The sequence below is a fragment of the Mustelus asterias genome, chromosome 9, assembly GCF_964213995.1.
Source record: "Mustelus asterias chromosome 9, sMusAst1.hap1.1, whole genome shotgun sequence".
Classification (NCBI taxonomy): Eukaryota; Metazoa; Chordata; class Chondrichthyes; order Carcharhiniformes; family Triakidae; genus Mustelus; species Mustelus asterias.
The window spans coordinates 30,921,160-30,941,394 of NC_135809.1; the positions used below are offsets into that span (position 1 = coordinate 30,921,160).

Here is a 20,235-nt window from a genome sequence, read left to right on the forward strand (position 1 = left end):
CTCCACCTGTGACGTCACCTTCAAAGATCTGTGGACTTGCACACCCAGGTCCCTCTGCGTCTCTACACCCTTTATGGTTCTTCCATTTATCGTGTAGCTCCTCCCTACATTATTCCCACCAAAATGCATCACTTCGCATTTATCAGGATTGAACTCCATCTGCCATTTCCTTGCCCAAATTTCCAGCCTGTCTATATCCTTCTGTAGCCTCTGACAATGTTCCTCACTATCTGCAAGTCCTGCCAGTTTTGTGTCGTCCGCAAACTTACTGATCACCCCAGTTACTCCTTCTTCCAGATCATTTATATAAATCACAAACAGCAGAGGTCCCAATACAGAGCCCTGCGGTACACCACTAGTCACAGGCCTCCAGCCGGAAAAAGACCCTTCCACTACCACCCTCTGTCTTCTATGACCAAGCCAGTTCTCCACCCATCTAGCCACCTCCCCCTTTATCCCATGGGATCCAACCTTTTTCACTAGCCTACCATGAGGGACTTTGTCAAACGCTTTACTAAAGTCCATATAGACAACATCCACGGCCCTTCCTTCGTCAACCATTTTGGTCACTTCTTCAAAAAACACCACCAGGTTAGTGAGGCATGACCTCCCTCTCACAAAACCATGCTGACTATCGTTAATGAGTTTATTCCTTTCTAACTGCGCATACATCCTATCTCTAAGAACCTTCTCCAACAACTTCCCCACCACGGACGTCAAGCTCACCGGCCTATAATTACCCGGGTTATCCTTCCTACCCTTCTTAAATAACGGGACCACATTGGCTATCCTCCAATCCTCTGGGACCTCACCTGTGTCCAGTGACGAGACAAAGATTTGCGTCAGAGGCCCAACGATTTCACCTCTTGTCTCCCTGAGCAGCCTTGGATAGATTCCATCAGGCCCTGGGGATTTGTCAGTCTTTATATTCTCTAACAAACCTAACACCTCCTCCTTTGTAATGGAGATTTTCTCCAACGGTTCAACACTCCCCTCCGAGACACTCCCAGTCAACACATCCCTCTCCTTTGTGAATACCGACGCAAAGTATTCATTTAGGATCTCCCCTACTTCTTTGGGCTCCAAGCATAAGTCCCCACTTTTGTCCCTGAGAGGTCCAATTTTTTCCCTAACAACCCTTTTGTTCCTAACATATGAATAAAATGCCTTGGGATTCTCCTTAATCCTGTCTGCCAAGAACATTTCGTGACCCCTTTTTGCTCTTCTAATTCCCCGTTTGAGTATTTTCCTACTTTCATTGTACTCCTCCAGAGCTCCCTCCGTTTTTAGCTGCTTGGACCTAACATACGCCTCTCCTTTCCTTTTGACCAGTCCCTCAATTTCCCTGGTTATCCACGGTTCTCTAATCCTACCCTTCCTATCCTTCTTTTTTACAGGCACATGCTTGTCCTGTAGCCCTAACAACCGTTCCTTAAAAGACTGCCACATACCAGATGTGGATTTACCCTCAAACAACCTCTCCCAATCAAGAGCTGCCAATTTCTGCCTGATCCCAATAAAGTTAGCCTTTCCCCAATCCAACACCTTACCCTTGGGACACCACTCATCCTTTTCCATCACTATCCTAAAGCTAACAGAATTGTGGTCACTATTTGCCACATGTTCCCCAACCAAAACTTTGAAGACCTGACCGGGCTCATTCCCCAGTACCAGGTCCAGTATAGCCCCCTCTCTAGTCGGGCTGTCCACATATTGTTCCAACGAACCCTCCTGTACACATTTTACAAATTCCTCCCCATCCAGAGTCCCTGCCCTCAGCGATTTCCAGTCTATACCAGGGAAATTGAAGTCTCCCACTACAACAACCCTATATTTCCTGCACCTATCCAGTATCTCCTGACATATCCATTCTTCCACTTCCCTTGGGCTGTTGGGGGGCCTGTAGTACACCCCCAACATAGTGACTGCGCCTTTCCTGTTTCTAAGCTCCACCCAGAGTGACTCGCTACACGACTCCTCCGAATTGTCCTCCCTCTGCACCGCTGTAATATGCTCTCCAACCAATACCGCTACTCCCCCATCTCTTTTGGCCCCTCCTCTGTCTCGCCTAAAACACTTGTACCCTGGAATATTCAGCTGCCAGTCCTGCCCTCTTCCCATTTGGATCCCCTCCCTGTCCAGAAGCATCTCTGGGGCAAAACTCTTCAATACAAGTTTCAAGAAACACTACCTGCTTTCAATTCACACTGATTCAGGATCTGGCATATTTTTAAAGTGATCTGTATTTTTAACACCATCATACCATGGTAGCAGGAAACATTGGGTTTCTCTCTCAAAGTCCTACCATCTCTCTTGCCTTGAAGACCATTTCCACAGGGTTGGCAAAATTCAGCCCCTCTTTGCAGTCACAACAGGACCAATTGCTGGCGTCTACAATAAATGTCTCACTTTCATCTCAGTTAGCTTCTGGCACAAAGAAAAATATCTAAAATGCATCTGAGATTATTCAGAAGGATTAATAACATAATCATTTATCTAATGCCTGAATTTGTTGTTGGAATATTTTAGGAGCAGTTGTTTGAAGGAACACGTCCCATCATCGCATCTTGTGTAGATGGCTATAATGTCTGTATTGTAGCTTATGGTCAGACAGGCTCAGGAAAGACTTACACAATGATGGGTCATGAAGATAATCCTGGAGTGAGCATAAGGTCAGCACCAAAATGTTATGCTGATGTTAAAGCTAGCGATTGAAATTAATGTTTTTTTTACACAGAATCTATCACTTATAAAGATGAAATGAGCTGGTTTTCACACTTTAGTTTACAAACTAAATTCTTTAACTGTATTCTTTCACTTGTCCCCATTACATATGATTGTTCATTTACTTAGGTCCATGAGGGAACTTCTGCAAATATGTCAGGAAAGAGAAAACATCAAGTATATTACAAAGGTAACCATTGTCCTATTGTTTTCAAAACTGGGAAAATAGGTAACTTCATTTTTATAAGAATTCCAACGATTTAAGTCTTTTTGGAGATGATGGTTCCTGCCCTGTACAAACTGTCTGAAGAGTCTTACTGAGAGAATTTGGGAGAGGGAAAACTTATTTGCTTCACATAACCCATAAACAATAGTCTGCAATTATACAACATCTTTAAGAATTCTCAACCCGCTTCACAGGATCAGATTAAAATTGACACTAAGCTAAAAAGGGGAATAAGGACGGGTGGCCAAAAGCTTGGTCAACATCAGTGATTTAATGGATGTTCTTCAGGGGAGAGGGTGGAGAGTTTAGGAAAGGAATTCCAGCACTTAGGGTTGAGATGGCTGAAGACGTGGCCCGCACTAATATGGCAAAGGAAGTGGGAGACAAACGAAAGGCTGGAGGTGGAGGAATGCAGATTTCCCAGAGCATTGTATAGCTGGCGGAATCGATAGAGATGCCAACAAGACCATGGAGAGATTGAGCATGTGGATGAAAAATATATCCAGTAAGTCAGCAAGCAGAGTGCTGACGGACGCCCCACACTTTTTCCATATTCCCCACAGTTGGAGCACAATGGATCACAATTTCTAAAACGATCATCAGCCACAAGCTTGTAAAAATCAGTTCCTTGATGAGCTTCTTTTGGAATACTCTGGTGAAAGGTCATCGATCTGAAAGGTTAAGTCTGTTCCTCTTCATAGATGCTGCCTGGTCTGTTGAGTATTTGAAGCATTTTTGTTTTTTTAAAATTTAAGTTAAGGTTGCCTCAATTTTGCAGACGGGAGTGATTTTACACATTCGCTGTCAGTGAGAATGGCAACGTGGATGGAAAATACCGCCAGAATTGGGAAATGAGATTCTCGCTGGTGGGATCTTGGCGGCGATTCTCCCATCGTGACCCGCAACTTTTCTAGCGGGTTGAGGTGGAAGATGCGCGTCGCCGGCTTTGTACTGGGATTTGCGCATGCGCTGGGAACGCATGCGCATCTCCCAGAGCCGGCGAACAGTCGCCGGCCAGACCATGCTGGAAACTGGTGGGAAGGCAGGTAAGTAATTTAAATCTTTTAAAAATGTATTTCAAATATGTTTAGTAGGTCCCGATCGAATCTCCCACCCCCCCAGGAGTACTTCATTCTGGCGAGGTTCAGACTAGCTCCCTACGTTCGGGGAGCTAGCGGGAGACCTCGCCGGAATGAAGGGGGGCAATCAGGGCCCCCCAGTGGGTCGGGTGGCAAGGAGGTGGTGCCCCCTGTGCATGGGCACCCTGACAGTGCCAGCCAATGCCCCCTGGCACTGCCCAAGGGGCAAAGTGCCCATGCTCAGGGGGCACCTTGGCACTGCCCATTGGGCATCGGGCAGTGCCAATGGGGTGGGGCCTATTGTGTGCAGAGCCTAGGGGCAATCGGTGGGGGTGGGGGATCCCGCTGCCACTCTGCAGACAGGATCGGTCTGGGATGGAGGGAGGGCAGCAATTAGGGCGGGCTGGAGGAGGGGTGGTTGGCCGGGGGGTGGCTGCCTCTGGGTGTTGTCTGACCACGGGTGGGGGGGGGGGGGTCTGCTGGGGTGAGGGGGGTGTCGGGGTGCTCCGGAGCAGATGGTGGCCCGGGAATTTTGTGGGGGCCACGATTGGGCCGGGGCGGGGGCGGGGGCGGGGGGGGGGGGGCTGGAGGGGCAGCACTGTGGGGTCCCGGGCTGGCCAGCAAACAGGGAGTCTGACAGATCAAGACCACTGCACATGCGCAGAGTTCCAGAACTGTCAGACTCCGGCTCGAATAGACCCCGCCCCCCCTGGGTTTTTAATGATATTCACAACTGGGACCTCTGCAGTGCACAGAATGCGGAGATTCGGGTGAGAAGCTGAACTGACAAAACAGTCGGGATCTAGAACAGTTTTCCCACTGATTCAGCACTTTTGGGAGAATCGCGTCCCTGGTTCCTGATTTTCCCCGCCCCTCACTGGTGATGTAATGGTGGGTGGGAACCTCATTTTAATAAATTTCACTACATTTAAATATGATTAAACAGCTTCTTAGCCATATGTTCGCCCCTCATTAAATATTCATAACTCATAACTCATCATGACAGCGAAGTTCACAACAGATATTAAAGACCATGAAACAGTTAAGGGGACCCTTCCAGGGGAGTCAAGGGAATTATAGCTCGGGGGGGCAGGGGAAAGGGGCATACCTGGGCACTGCCCCCTGACAGAGGTTGACTGCCACATTGGTGGCAGTGCCAACCCAGCACTGCCAGCATATGCCAGACTGTGCCAACCTGTGCTAAGGGGCAATGCTAGGGCAGGCCCTCTGGGGAGCACAATTCGGGGGGGGGGGGGATTCCCATTATGTGTGGTGGGGGGGAGAGCACTCAGGCCTTTGAAAGGGGGGCCTTGGGAGTGACAAGGGAGTGGACAGTGGGAGAGAGTAACAGGCATTGAGAAGGGGGAGTGAACATTGAGGGGAGCAGCGCTGGCAATACCACCATGGTGGTTGGGGGAGGAGGGGAAGATCTCAGTTCAACCTCAGTTCTGATTGGGGTGCCCTTTAAAGATGGTGTCCTTATCACTACAGAGCTGGCTTTGCTAGCTCTATCTGGCCTTGCTACACCAGAGTGATGGTGCAAACCATGCCCGCACATTTACTTTTGTTGGTATGATTCAAGAACTGGTCTGAAAACTCAGCTTGCATCTGGAGTGATAGACGCTGGTTTTCAGTAAGAACCTGACACTCTGACAAACTATGGGAAAATTCTACCCGATGTGTTTCTTTAATTCCAAGTTATCTGAGTTATAATCTTGTTAGGAGTGAAGTCTGTGCTCTCCTTGAATCCAGGTGACAGAAAGTAGGGATAATGGGTAAGGATTCAAATTGGCAGGATGTGACTGATGGTGTCCCACAGGATCTGTGTTGGAGCCTCAATTGTTCACATTATTTATTGATGATGTGGATAATGGTGTTGCTGTGCCTGCCGTACAGTCTGTTTTAACCCGTATACGGTGGACAAAGAATTGCGAGTAGACTTCTTGTTAGTACAATAATATTTATTCACACACACAATTATTAATCACCCACCCAATCAATATTAAGTTATCTTACAGAATACTAAAGTTCAATACTAGACCTTGACTTAACTTTTGCGTGACTGGCAAGTACCCAGGCAGATATTGGCCTCTATCCGTGTGTTGGTCTCCGTAGTCCTCTGCGTAGTCTGGTCCTTTGGTCTGGTCTGATACACTGGCTCTGGTCTTCCTTCCTTCTTTGGTGTGGTGGATCTCCTCGTGCTGGTTGTTGCTGGCAATGGTCGCCGTTGCTGTGGTTCGTTTGTTGGGGAGAGAGAGAGAGAGAGATTCTTCTGTTGTGCAGCACCTTTTATACCTCGTTGGTTTCGCACCCTTTTTGGCCATTTCCAATCAATCGATCAGGGCTTGATCACCCTGATCGATAAAGTCCAATCAGGTGCTGCCACACTGATCTCTGGGTGTGTACCCAACGATGTGGAGATGCCGGCGTTGGACTGGGGTAAACACAGTAAGAAGTTTAACAACACCAGGTTAAAGTCCAACAGGTTTATTTGGTAGCAAAAGCCACACCTTTTGCTACCAAATAAACCTGTTGGACTTTAACCTGGTGTTGTTAAACTTCTTACTGTGTACCCAACGGCCATGCAGGTAGGTGCTGGAGGCACGTAGGTCACATATCTTCTTCCCAAATAAGGGGTTAAGGCGCCCCTGTGTCTGGTAAACAACCCAATTTGACCAGAAAGTGTCCTTTGTCCTGGAGATGGCCTGTACCCTGTGCATTCCAATGTCTGCAGCAGCAGCCTGTTTATCTCTGGCTAATTTCTTTTGAGGCTGCAACCTGTCCGTTTGTCCAATTATCCCAGCGTGCTCTTGCAAACTGCCATCTTAGGTGGCCCATTTGGCCACAATGGTATCGAAAGTCACCTCTCCAAATTTGCTGATGACATGAAGTTAGGCGGCATTGTGGACAGCGTAGATGATAGCATAAAATTACGAAGCAATATTAATAGACTAGGTAAATGGTCAAAGCTGTGGCATTTGGGGTGGCACAGTGGTTAGCACTGCTGCCTCACAGTGCAGGGACCCGGGTTCGATTCCTGGCTTGGGTCACTGATACATCGATGTGCCCTTGAAGTCAGATAATGGTGGTATGGAAGCGCAAAGGTCATGTAAGCAGGCCCCAGTGAATGTTGGCTGGGTGGGGGTATTTTGCCCCGTGACTATTGCACCATTGTTACAGAGGTGACCATTGCTGCAGGTGAACCTCTCTGAGGGTCAACCAGTGTTCAAAAAGGAGCCTTCTCCACCCCTCTCTCTTCCCCCTTCCCCGCCAGCCCCCCTCCACACTCCCACCACCCTCCTCCACACCCCACACCACACCTCTCTCCCCCCACTGTGCTCCCCACCACCACCTCCCCACTACTCACCCCCTCCCCACTACTCACCCCCCTCACAACCTGCCACTTTCTAGAATCTGCTGGGAGGCCATCAGGGTTTCTCTGGCAGTCTCTTCATACAGCAACTGTTGTGATCCTTTTGTGCTATCTCTATGTAACACAAATGGGGTAGGCCTATTCCATTTGTGCGAGGGTCTCTGGTGGGGTTTATTTACAGCGAAATCAGTACAAGCAGTAGAGCAATCTCTAGACATATCCTGTTGCCATGGGTATGGCTATGCAGAGAGACTGTGGCTCCTGGTCACATGATGACATCCAGGTGCCTGGCTCATCTGCAGTTTGAGCTTCTTAAAGGGATATCACTCTTAAAGTGATATTACACCAATGGCAGATCCCCAGTCACTGGTAAAATGCCAACTGAGGTAGGATGAGGCTCTTGATTGGTTCCCTGAGTAGTTCCATTGGCCTCCAGGTGGGTGAGCCTTCTGCCAGTCTTTCTGCTGCGAGTAAAAGAGCACGACGGCGAGAAGACATGGGGCATGCCACACAATGCTTTTCTGTGCCGTTTTACCAGCCTTCCCGCCACTCAGTCTGTCCCCAAAGGGCGAGCAACATTCAGTCCTGTAAATATGATCCTTGCATCAGCTCTTTGTTGGAAATATTTGCACTGTAAACAGATCTTTACTCCAACTTGCATTTGAGCAAATATGAACAAACTGTAGACATTTCAGAAAGACTAAATCATAACCAATTCTGACCTAACTTAAATCTGGAAGGTAGGCTGAATATTGCCCATTCTATATTCCTCCAGGCCCAAGTTATACAAGGACCACAGTGCCTGTAGTCAGAAGCCAAAATATTTATTGTGTAGTTAACATTGTGATATAAAAGACTCTTAAAATCTGACAAAACACATCCGGAACATGTTTAAGTTTCACTCTTTACATGGCAGTCTTTCTCACTTCCAGATATCCATTGTAGACATTTACAATGAAGCTATTCAAGATCTTCTGTCAAAACAGTCAAATACTCAGTTGGAGATAAGAACCCAGGGAAAGACTGTTGTCATCCCTGGATTAACAGAAATTGAAGTGAAAAATGAAGATGACATTAAGAGAGCGATGCAGCTTGCAAACAAAAAGAGGACGGTTGCATTGACAAAGATGAACTCTGAGAGGTACAATGTAATAGAAGTAAACCACCTCATTAGTTAATGTAGTCAACTCTATAATTTGAAATACAATTCCATATCCACTGAATACTGTTTAATAAGGGGAGATGCTAAGTGCACGGTAGCACAGTGGTTAGCACTGCTGCTTCACAGCTCCAGGGTCCCGGGTTCGATTCCTGGCTCGGGTCACTGTCTGTGTGGAGTTTGCACATTCTCCTCATGTCTGCGTGGGTTTACTCCAGGTACTCTGGTTTCCTCCCACAGTCCAAAGATGTGCGGGTTAGGTTGATTGGCCAGGTTAAAAAAAAATTGCTCCTTAGAGTCCTGGGATGCGTAAGTTAGAGGGATTAGTGGGTAAATATATGGGGGTAGGGCCTGGGTGGGATTGTGGTTGGTGCAGACTCGATGGGCCGAATGGCCTCCTTCTGCACTGTAGGGTTTGTATGATTTCTATGATGATTTTTCATGTTCTTATTATATTCTTAGCTATAGAATCAATTTATTCACCCAAGGAGGTTAGACAATGGAATTGCCTACTCTAATTTCATTTTTTCATTCCCTCTTTTCATATACTAATCTAAATCGAATTTAAAGGATGCAATAGAATCATACAGTGCAGAAGGAGGCCATTCGGCCCATCAAGTCTGCACCAACCACAATCCCACCCAGACCCTATCCCCACAACCCCATGCATTTACCTTAGCTAGTCCTTCTGACACTAGGGTCAATTTAGCATGGCCAATCCACCTAACCCACACATCTTTGGACTGTGGGAGGAAATCGGAGCACCCGGAGCACGCAGACACAGGGAGAACGTGCAAATTCCACAAAGACAGTGACCCAAGCCAGGATTCGAACCCGGGTCCCTGGGGCTGTGAGGCAGCAGTGCTAACCATTGTGCCACTGTGTCACCCCTATGGTCTCTCTCTCAGTGGTCAACTGTTGTGAAAGTTGCTGCCCCTGTCTAAATACAATCAATGTACCTTCTCCTGTTTATTCGTAATAACCCTTGATTGCTGCCCCGATCTTGTTAACGGTTTGCCAATTTGCAGAAGCAATGACTTTACCTTCTCAAAACCTTCCATAATTTTGAAAACTCCTTTGAATTCCCTTTTAACCATCTCTGCTCCAATGGAAAAAAATCCTAATTTGGATCCATTCCTCAGAACTAGATTTCATCCTACTGAATATTTTCTGTGCAGAAAATGGCAGTTTTGGGTTTGCGATAAAACTGTCACCTCAAGCTTTCAACCATAAATCATTCACTTATGATATTGATAGTTGGATGTGATTTGGCCTGTTTTCGGCATGGTGGCATAGTGGTTAGCACTGGGGCCTCATAGCGCCAGGGACCCGGGTTCAATTCCTGACTTGGGTCACTGTGCGGAGTTTGCACATTCTCCCCGTGTCTGTGTGGCTTTCCTCCAGGTGCTCTGCTTTCCTCCCACATTCTGAAAGATGTGCTGATTAGGTGCATTAGCCATGCTATATTCTCCCTCAGTGTACCAGAACAGGCACCGGAGTGTGGCGACTAGGGGATTTTCACAGTAACTTCATTGCAGTATTAATGTAAGCATACTTGTGACTTGCAATAAAATAAACTTTAAATTCTTCAATGCAGTCTTTTTTGGCAAACAGTAGCAAGATGAAACAACTATGTCAGGCTAGCTATGCCACTCAATATACTTTGCTGGCTTAAAAACAATATGTTCTATTGCATTTGATGAGAGTTTTCCTCTTCTATAGACTCACAACAAAGAAAGCTGAATTGAATTTGGAATTGGAGATTTGTGATGTAGGTTATTGTACATTTTATGGAGTACCATAATATAATTCTGCTTTTTAAACGCATAGGACAGAATTTTCCTGGGATTGCAGTGGCAGGAAAGGATGCTGGGGGTAGTAGGTGGTCAGGCACAAATATCATAGGGAGCTGCATAAGGATGGCTCCTTGATACAGTCCTGCTACCAGGATGTTTCCTAGGGCAGTCTGTGAAACAAATCGGCTGCCCGCACCACAGAGACTGGCAGTCAGTTGCGATCATTAAAGCCTCAATTAAGATGATAGTACCAGCTTGCCAGCAGTGGAGCATCCAGCCTCCCACCATGTGCAGAAGCCACCAGGAGGTCATCTGAGCCGGACATCCCAGAAAAGAAAGGGGCCGGGGAAGGAAAGACCGGCCTGTGTCCCCAACAAGCCATATGGAGGATTTTTCCCTCCAATCATACCTGCTGGCTTTCCTCATATTATATTTAGTTTCACCCTCTCCTGACTCTTACCTGCCTCAGCAGTGCCCAATGGGACCGCTGAGTTCTAGAGGTGTCCGCCCTCTAATTGGTCTAACAGTATCTCAATCCCGGGAGGATTGCTGAGCTGGTCTCGCTGCCAGCAAGTGTGGGCTTGGAACTTTACTTTGTCCCGATAAGGGGGTTTCAAAGCCTTCTGTAACATCCCACCTATTAGTGAGAAGCATCTGCTATCTGTTGGTACACTTTGTGCACCATGAGATGAGCAGTTTTAGTTATTGGAAATGGAATTCATACTTAATATGACCATCCAGCGTCAGTATAAACTTTAATGTCGGACATGATGCAATTACATAATCTCCTGCTATTCTGTCACAATACAACCTCTGAAGAGTAATCTTTAAAAATTGGGCAATAAATCTTGGACAAGCCAAGAGTGCCCACACCCTGTGGAGGAATAAATTTTTAAAAATGAACAAAAAATACATTCGGGGGCTGTTATTGTGCTTTTGCCCACTGAAAACAAAGTCGAAACTTTCCAAAGTCATTTCATGAAAGAGTTTTGCAGTCAATTGACAAAGGAGATTTTCATTTTATTAACTGGAATGGATTAAAAACAGGTCCAAAGTGCTAACCCTGTGTACTGAGCACTCAACCTTGCTCACCTGAGGGCAGACAATTTAAATGGATTGAAAACTATCTCAATGAGAACAGAGTACTCTTATAAAAGGAAATTATCTCAGCGGGGGTGGGAGGGGGGTGGGGGGATGAATATAAGAAAACACAGAATGAGGAAAATGTGCTCTTTATAGAGAACATTTTACAACCCACCAAATAAAATTTATTGAATGATCTCCTTAACTACAGGTAATCATGTGAAACTCTAACATATTTTGCCATCATAGAATCATAGAATCTACAGTGCAGAAAGAGGCCATTTGGCCCATTGAGCCTGCACCGACAACAAACCCACCCAGGTCCTATCCCCGTAACACCACATATTTACTCTCCTGCTTCCTCTGACACTAAGGGGCAATTTATCATGGCCAAACAACCTAACCTGCACATCTTTGGACTGTGGGAGGAAACTGGAGCACCCGGAGAAAACCCCACGCAGACATGGGGAGAATGTGCAAACTCCACACAGCCAGTGATCCGAGGCCAGAATCAAACTCAGGTCCCTGGCGCTGTGAGGCAGCCACTGTGCCACCGTGCCACCATCCTTCTAGTCAACATCTTCACTATTAAACCATAACCATAACATGCAGATGGCATGTGCATGATCTGTGAATGAGCTGAATTACTTTATGCCATTCATTCTGCAGGACTAATTCAGGTTTGATCCTCTTCAAGCTCTTGAATTCTTTTGATCTACCTGCATAAATATCCTTTATTGTTGTCACGTGAGAAATAGTTACATAGTCACGCATAACTTCAGAAAAGGACATTCAGCCATTAAGCATTTTTACAAACCAGGTTTTACAAAACTCTAATATCCATGTCTTTTCTCCTTGACCTCCAGTTCACGCTCTCATCTGCTGCTAATACTACATGTAACAGGAGTGGATGATGTCTCTGGGGCCACATACCGTGGCACACTCACACTGTGTGATTTGGCAGGATCAGAGTGTATCTCCAAAACAGAAGCTACTGGACAGAGACTTGTAGAAGCAGCGGCCATTAACAAGTCCCTGACTGCACTTGGACAAGTAAATGTATTTTGTATTTGCGAGAATGCTGTTGTAAGCTGTTGTAAGCTACCAACAACTTATTGAAATGTTGCTTGCCTGATTTCATGGTTTGGGGTTGCTGTTCTAATGAAATATTCAGAAATAAATTTGACTTGTTGAAATTTTGGAATGTAAATTGGAAATTCATTCATATCAGGTTGAGTAGTTGCAGTAAAAGATACAAGATTTTTCAGAAGTAGAGAAGCATGGGGCTGAGTCTTTAACCAGTGGTTGGGAACCAGACACTGGGGGATCGTTCTGGATTCCAACTCCATGCAGCGTACTTTACGCCCACCGTTATTTTCAAAGCTCCAGCCAATGAAAGGCTATAGAGTGAGCTCGCCATTCCCCAGCACTCAGAGATTGGCAGCTCCATTGGATGAGGTGGGAGATACTGATCTGAGGCAGCAAACAGCCAGGGACAAGTGCAGGTAAAGTTAATTCTATTTTTCTAAATGCCACAGTTGCTTGGCAGTGATCCTGGAAGGACATTCTTGGTCCATTGTGCCCCCAACTCCTTTCTGCCCGAGCCCACCATATTGGCCTGAATTGGGAACTGCCTGCATTGCATGAGGACAAAATCTTAAAAGAGCATTAAATCTAATTAGCTTCAATAGGATACCCGTTAGTTGCTGGCGGACAGCCAATCGACACTGAGTGTCCTCTCTCAAAATGGCTTGGCATCGGATTCACGGTGGGGACCAGCACAAAGACCAGAGGCACAAACTTGCGTGCCCGCCCACCGGGGATCCAGATCTCGCTCTTTCTAAAAATTCAGCTCATAATTACTGATAATTATATAATGCGCGTTGCCATCTTTACAAATTTAATTATTTTCCCTCTTTGATGAAGATGGTAAATTCACCTCATTTTCTATAGTCTAGAATAAGACATGACACACCAAAAAAAACAATTACCTTCTGTAATACACCACCTCCTGTCTATGCTGGTTATGTTTAATCACGGTTGCTCAATTAAATTTGCTTCATCTCTTGTTCCCGATGGCTTGAAGATGAACAAACAAATATTGTAATACAAGATTAATTATCATATTTCATTTCCTCCATTTAAAGTGAGTTAGTTAAGATAACAAAATGAATCAAAATGACAGCGCGCAAGAAATAATACTTTTCACTGTTTGCTAATACATGCGACAATAATAAATCAAATCAAATATCCATTCTCTTTTTGGCAAAACTGGATATACTGTAGGACTGATTACTTGGACACTGAGGGCCTTTACACCAGTTTTATCCATCTATATATGCAACTTCCCCTTACCTGTATCTTTCTGGAAAGTAGCATCAGACCTATTCAACAATAAAATCTAGCCGTTTTTATATTTTGTGGTAAAAAGAGAAATGTCGTGTCAACATGTTTTGCAACTAATTTGATTCCGTTTCTCCAAACTTTTGTAGGTTTTTATAGCCTTGAAGAGTAATGCACTTCATGTGCCATATAGAAACTCCAAGCTCACACACCTACTTCAACCAGCTCTTAGCAGAGATGCCAAGGTAATGTGTAATTGGGGCTTATCTTTTGTTTAATGAATAATGACTAATTAATATATATTTGTTTCTTTGAACAATGTTAAAAATACATTGTGGAATAATTAAGGAATAAATTATTTAATTCAACTGCTCGCATGCCCCTCCACTTCGTTTCCAGGCCAGCTTCAGTAATAAATGATGAATTTGCTACACTTGTGACTGATTATATATTAAACCTCAGAAAGATTGAGGTGGGAGGTTGGGCAAGAGATGAAGCTGCAATCTGGTTAGTCTGACCACAAATTAAATAGTGGCCTTTGTCATTTTGTAGATAATGGGTGATGAAATCTTGACATTACCAGTTTCAACATCAATTAATGGAGTTTCTGGAATGGCAAGTTGGGAGTAATGCATCTTCATTGCATGTAATCACTTTTAACTCAGGTTCTATGGGAAATGGCAAATCATTGATACAAAATAAAGCTGCTGTAAAATGTCTCTTATTACTGGGCATGAGTAAAAAGCTGAAGAGATATTTAGTAAGTCTGTGGGGTAACAATAAATGGCCAATTCCCTGCATGGTAACAGTGGATGTGTCGTGTACTTGATATATACCAATTAGACTGTCTGAATCCTTTTAATCTGAGTTCCACTATGTCACAGCAATACGACTGCCCAAGGCAAGTACGAGGCAAGTTTTTTACACAGAAGATGGTGGGTGGCTGGAACTTGCTGCTGGGAGAAGTAGTGGAAGCAGATACGATAGTGACTTTTAACGGGCGTCTTGACAAATACATGAATAGGATGGGAATAGGGCAATATGGTCCCCAAAAGGGTAAGGGGTTTCAGTTCAGATGGGCAGCATGGTCGGTGCAGGCTTGGAGCGCCGAAGGGCCTGTTCCTGTGCTGTAATTTTCTTTGTTCTTTGTTCAAAACATAGTTAGTGTGCATTGTGGACGTAATATTCTGTATCTCCTTGAGCATTCTGTGGCATTTGACATGATCACTTACACTATTCTAATTTATTTTGTATTCCAACGTAGCCAACAATATTTTTTCTAGTTTTCTCCCACTTCCAGTGCACATGAATTCAACCTTTTTCTTCTCTCATTCTCACCTACTCCCTCTCACCTTCTCTCACTCCCACTTTTACCCCTCCCCCTCAGTGATCTCAATAGTTAAGTGGTTAGTTTCCATATATTTGTTGACAATATCCAGATCTACCTCTTCCCCTACCCTTGATTTATAAAGGTAATTTTTGTGTGTGTTACCAGATTGCCTGTATGATATCATTGGTTAGACCAAAACCATTTAATTTACCACCACCAAAAGCTTCATCCCCTGTTCCCAGCTGTTCGTTTAGGCTTAAACATCCAAGCTGAATTTTCCTGCTGCTGAATGTTGGGAAGAGCAGTGATCTTATTCAATCCCTATCAAAAACAGATGCAAAGCTGAACTGAATTTCGAACCCCATATCCTCGCTTTCCTCAATACTTCATTCTACCTCTGCAATTTTGCAGTTTGCACTCTACCGTTGGACTTGTTCAATGTCAATTTTACCTCTAGACTTGACTCCTTCAATGCTTTCTTCATTGGCCTTCCAAAACGCACAAATGCCAGCTTGTCTAAAACCCTACTGCTGACATCCTCCAGACAACTAGGGGCAGGATTTTCAAGTCTCTAGGAGCAGGATTTTCAAGACTCTAGGGGCAGGATTTTCCAACCCCCCACCCCTCCTCCCATGGCAGGGGTGGCACATCATTGGCTCCCCCAGTGGGATCTTCTGGTCCCGCTGATGTCTATGGAGTTTTGCATGTCTTGCCTGTCCCACTGCTAGGGAACCTGCTACAGGGGACCGCAGGACCAGAAGGACCGCAGGACCAGAAGATCCCGCCAGCAGGCAGGATTGGAAAATCCAGCCCCTATTCATCCATCACCCCTGCATTCACTAACTCTGACTCTCAATGCATCAAATTCAGAATTCTCCACCCGTTTTACAAATTCTTCTACGGCCTCATTCCACTCTAACTCAGCAGCCTCTTCAAGCTTCCCTCAAGCCTTCTGTACATCTTCTTCACCGCCAGTGATGGCAGAACCTTCAGCAATCTCACTCTTGCTCTCTAAAATTTCTTCCCTTAATCCTTCTCCTTTCTACTGTTCTTCCCAATTTTAAAATACTTTCCTTTTCATTTGTGTTTGGATGTGGGCATTGTTGTTAAGATTAGCATTTATTGCCTCTCCCAAATTATCTTTGAAAAGGTGGTGGTGACCACCGCCTTGTAACAATGTTGTAAAATTATTTCCACAGTGCAGTTAGGGTGTTCCAGGACTTTGACCTAGTTACAATGAAGCAACATATATATAATTCCAAGTAAATATGGTGAGAGACTTGGAGGGAGCTTGGAGTTGGTGGTTTTCTCATATGCCTATTACTCTTGTTGTCCTGGGTGGTAGAGATCAAGGGTTTGGATGGTATTACCAGAGCAGCCTTGACCAGTTGCTGCAGTGCAGTGAAGGGAATTAATGTGTAAAGTGGTGGTTGGGATCCCAATCAAGTGTGTAGCTTGTGCTGGATGGTGTTGAGTTTCTTGAGTGTTATTGGAGCTGCATTCATCCAGACATATGCCAGAGAATATTCCATCACATTCCAGACTTGTGCCTTGGAGATGGTGGACAGATTTTGTGGAGAGTTAGGAGCCAAATTGCTTGCCCCTGAATTCCCAACCTTTGACATGCTCTTGTAGCTGCAATATTCATGTGGCTAATCCAGCTAAATTTCTGGTCAATGTTAATTTCCAGGATATTGATGGCAGGGGTTTCAGTGATGGTGCTGCTGTTGGATGTAGCCTGGCACTTGTATGGTATGAATTTTACTTGTCACTTATGAGCCCAAGCCTAAATGCTGTCCAACTCTTGCTGTGAGAGGGCATGGACAGCTTCACCACTTGAGGAGCTGTGAGTGGAATGGAACACCGCAATTATCACTAAGTATTCCTACACCTGCCCTTATGTTGGAGGGCAGGTCATTGACGAAGCAACTGAAGATGATTTGGCCTGGTACACTACCCTGAGGAACACCAGCAGCAATGCCCTGGGGCTGAGATGAACAATCTCAACCATCTCTCTTCATGTTTGACGCCAACCATTCTTCTTAAAAACTATCTTTCCAACACGCTTTTGGTCACCTCTTCTACTATTGCTTAGTGAGCATTTTCTCCTACATGAATATCCTTGTGATGTTTGCAATGTTAAAGGAATCTGCCAGAGCCTGCAGCCACAACTGTGACTCAGAAAAGCAAGGTCAGCATTACCAGTGGCTGTGAAGAGGACTCTGGCCATGAACATTTATGCTTCTACTTCCTTACAAGCTGGAACTGGAGATATTTGCCACATCTCAGTTTGCCATCTTCTGTTGCATACAGGAGACCTCAATGAAAACAGGCTACATTTTATTGTCTCTTGCTGAAGAACAGAAGGCAGGGAGAGAACAGTTTCACAAAGATTGCAGGCTTTTCCATGATACTGAGTACAATTGACTGCACGCACATTGCCTTGTGGGTGCCGCGTATCAACCCTGAGTTCTACCACACAAAGTGTTTCCACTCCCTTAGCTTGTGTGCAATCATAGGAACAAATTATGCAGCAAAATATCCTAGCAGCATTCAGGATGCCTTCATTCTGCAGATGTGAGCTGTGCCGGCTGCATTTTAAGCCACCATGACAAATCAAAGGGTGGTTATTGGATAACAACCGCTATTCACTGACAACATGACTTTAGTGTGCTATCCATGCACATGTCGACAGCATCCATTCACAGATGGCACTGGGTTGCTCCAGGTAGTGTGAACTTTGGAGGGGGAGGGAGATGATAATTGAGGTGTGAAAATGGACAGGGGCCCACGATGCACAATTTCCCAATATCTGTTCAATGTGAGGAGAGCAGCATGCCAACTTCAACCTGCTTGCTCATTCTCATGTTTGTATCCTGCAGCTAGTGTTAATCGCACTACTGGGTGGTTGCACGAGGATAGCACATTGAACCTAGCTGGCACCTCTTAAAGGGAAGGTACATTGTAACTGGAGCAGCAGGCTGAAGTCCTTGTTCAAAACATTTTGATTTGGAAGAGGATAGGATGGTAGCACAACTTATGAGAGAGCATGTTCCAAGGAACTTGAACCCTGCACTGGAGAAGTGCTGTTTCTAACGGGGCTAGGAGGCCCAGATAGACATACTGTTAGAGGTCAGTGAGATCAGATTAACATGGCAATCCATGGCAGGAATCAACACCCAAAGACTTGAATGCATTGCAGGAAAATTTCAATGACCTTACACAAATGGTCAAGGTCAGAGAATGGATCTTCGAATGTCATAGCCCATCAACTGCACTGCTAGACTCTCACACTGCTCAATATATCACACCCTCCTCACTCACTGACCAATTGTTTCCATCCGGAATCTTAACATTCAAGTTAATGAATGCATTAATTCACCTCACCCTCTCACACTTAGCACTGCTGCAGGCACCCACATTGTCAGCTATTGAACCAGATTACAACAAACAGATTGCATGACACTCACTGACATTTCCCCCTCCCTTGCAACTCAAGGCCGCATACAATCTCAAGGCAGTAGGAGCCAATCAGAGGGATCTAGGTGTGTCTGATTTGCAGCAATGACAGCATTTTTGTTATCAATCATTTCTTGGAATTAATTGTTTATAAAAGATATTTAATTTAACATCTGTTACAGCATCAAATCATTTGGACAGAAATGTTATAGCAACATTTAGATTTGTAGAAACTTGGCACTTGACTTTAATTCAGCCCAGGTGAACAGGTTTTGAAATCTCATGCCAGAATCAAGCAAAACATTCCTCGTGTAAAGTTACATTTTCTTTGACTATTTGTAGGTTTAAGATGCAATGTGACTGAAGTTTTCTATTTTTACATTTCAGGCTTGTATTTTTATGAATATTTGTCCAGATCTCAGGAAGCTGGATGAAACATTAAGTACACTTCAGCTTGGTGCCTTAATTGGGCAAATGAGTCTTGGAAAAAAACGCACAGCACTTAACTGCTAAATGATTTACTGAAATGATTTACTGAGCTTTGCGAGGAACACTAGATGAATTAAATGCTTCAAAATGATTTTTAAAACGTATTTTTATTCATCCACAGCTTTCTGTGACTGAATAAAGCAAGTTATGTGACAAAACACTGCCATTAAATTGCAAAAATTATGACTTCAAATGCCAAAGGCTAGCAAAGTGAAGTCAGCCCTGCTGGTTATAACCGAGAGCAAGTGTGTATTTGCAAAACAAGCGCTGACATTGGAATTAGAATTCAGTAAACAAGCAGCATATACACTCATTGAGGATAACAAATATATCACATATTGGAATTGTCTAGTTTCATTGGAAAATATTAATCCACATTTTGATGTCAGTGGTGAATGACCAGTTCTTGCTGACTTTGAAGAAAGCTGCCCACAAAAATCTGGCAAAGTCTGCGGTGTTGATTTCCCCTATTATGGAACCAGTTTCACGTTGGCGCCAACTATAGAGAATGCTGGTGTCTGGAAACAATGTAGTCATTACACAAGTTGAATAGTCAATCAGGAAATGAAGAACACTGATTATCCTTCACATTTTAACCATTTTACAAAGAGCAAAATAAAGATTGCGACATACATTTGGGATGAAGGTGGTATATTTAAATATCTTAAACTAATGAAATAAAGTTATTTTTTACTAATTTAAAAATCTAGACTCTTAATCATGGAATGGAAGGAATGACACACTAGACTTCTAAAATTAGTTTTTTCGGGCCAGTGACATTCTTCAGCAGTAATTGTGACTTAGCGCACCATTATAAACTCAGTTATTTATATCTTATTCAGCAAGGCACAACATTTTTATTTGTTTTTACAGTGGGAATAATTTGTAAAATATTGAAGTTTATGCCAAATCACTGATTTCTGTGCTGTTTGTGCCTGTGAGGACTGCGAAAGCACATCTTGTGGAGGCGTAGGTAATCCCTGGCAGCAACTGCTGGATTTAACTGCAGGTGGATGCCAGAAGCAGCTGCAAGTTTCACAGAGGAATGACGGTGACCACTGACAGTTTCACTGTTGATTGCAAAATCTGGCTCATTACTTTGCTACTTTGAGCCATTGGAAATTATGCACTTAATGTATTCCTGCATTGATTCAATTATGTGTAAATGCAGATT

At 44.4% G+C, this 20,235-nt stretch overlaps 1 protein-coding gene across 1 annotated transcript in view; it reads left to right on the plus strand.

The window, feature by feature from the left end:
• Positions 1-19,085, plus strand: part of LOC144499053 (uncharacterized) — a 43,466-nt gene extending 24,381 nt beyond the window's left edge. The window contains exons 8-13 of the mRNA XM_078221108.1: positions 2,530-2,672; positions 2,854-2,914; positions 8,335-8,543; positions 12,307-12,493; positions 13,933-14,028; positions 18,960-19,085. Coding sequence (XP_078077234.1) covers positions 2,530-2,672; positions 2,854-2,914; positions 8,335-8,543; positions 12,307-12,493; positions 13,933-14,028; positions 18,960-19,085 — 822 coding nt within the window. The remainder of the gene's footprint in view (positions 1-2,529; positions 2,673-2,853; positions 2,915-8,334; positions 8,544-12,306; positions 12,494-13,932; positions 14,029-18,959) is intronic.
• Positions 19,086-20,235: the final 1,150 nt, after the last annotated feature.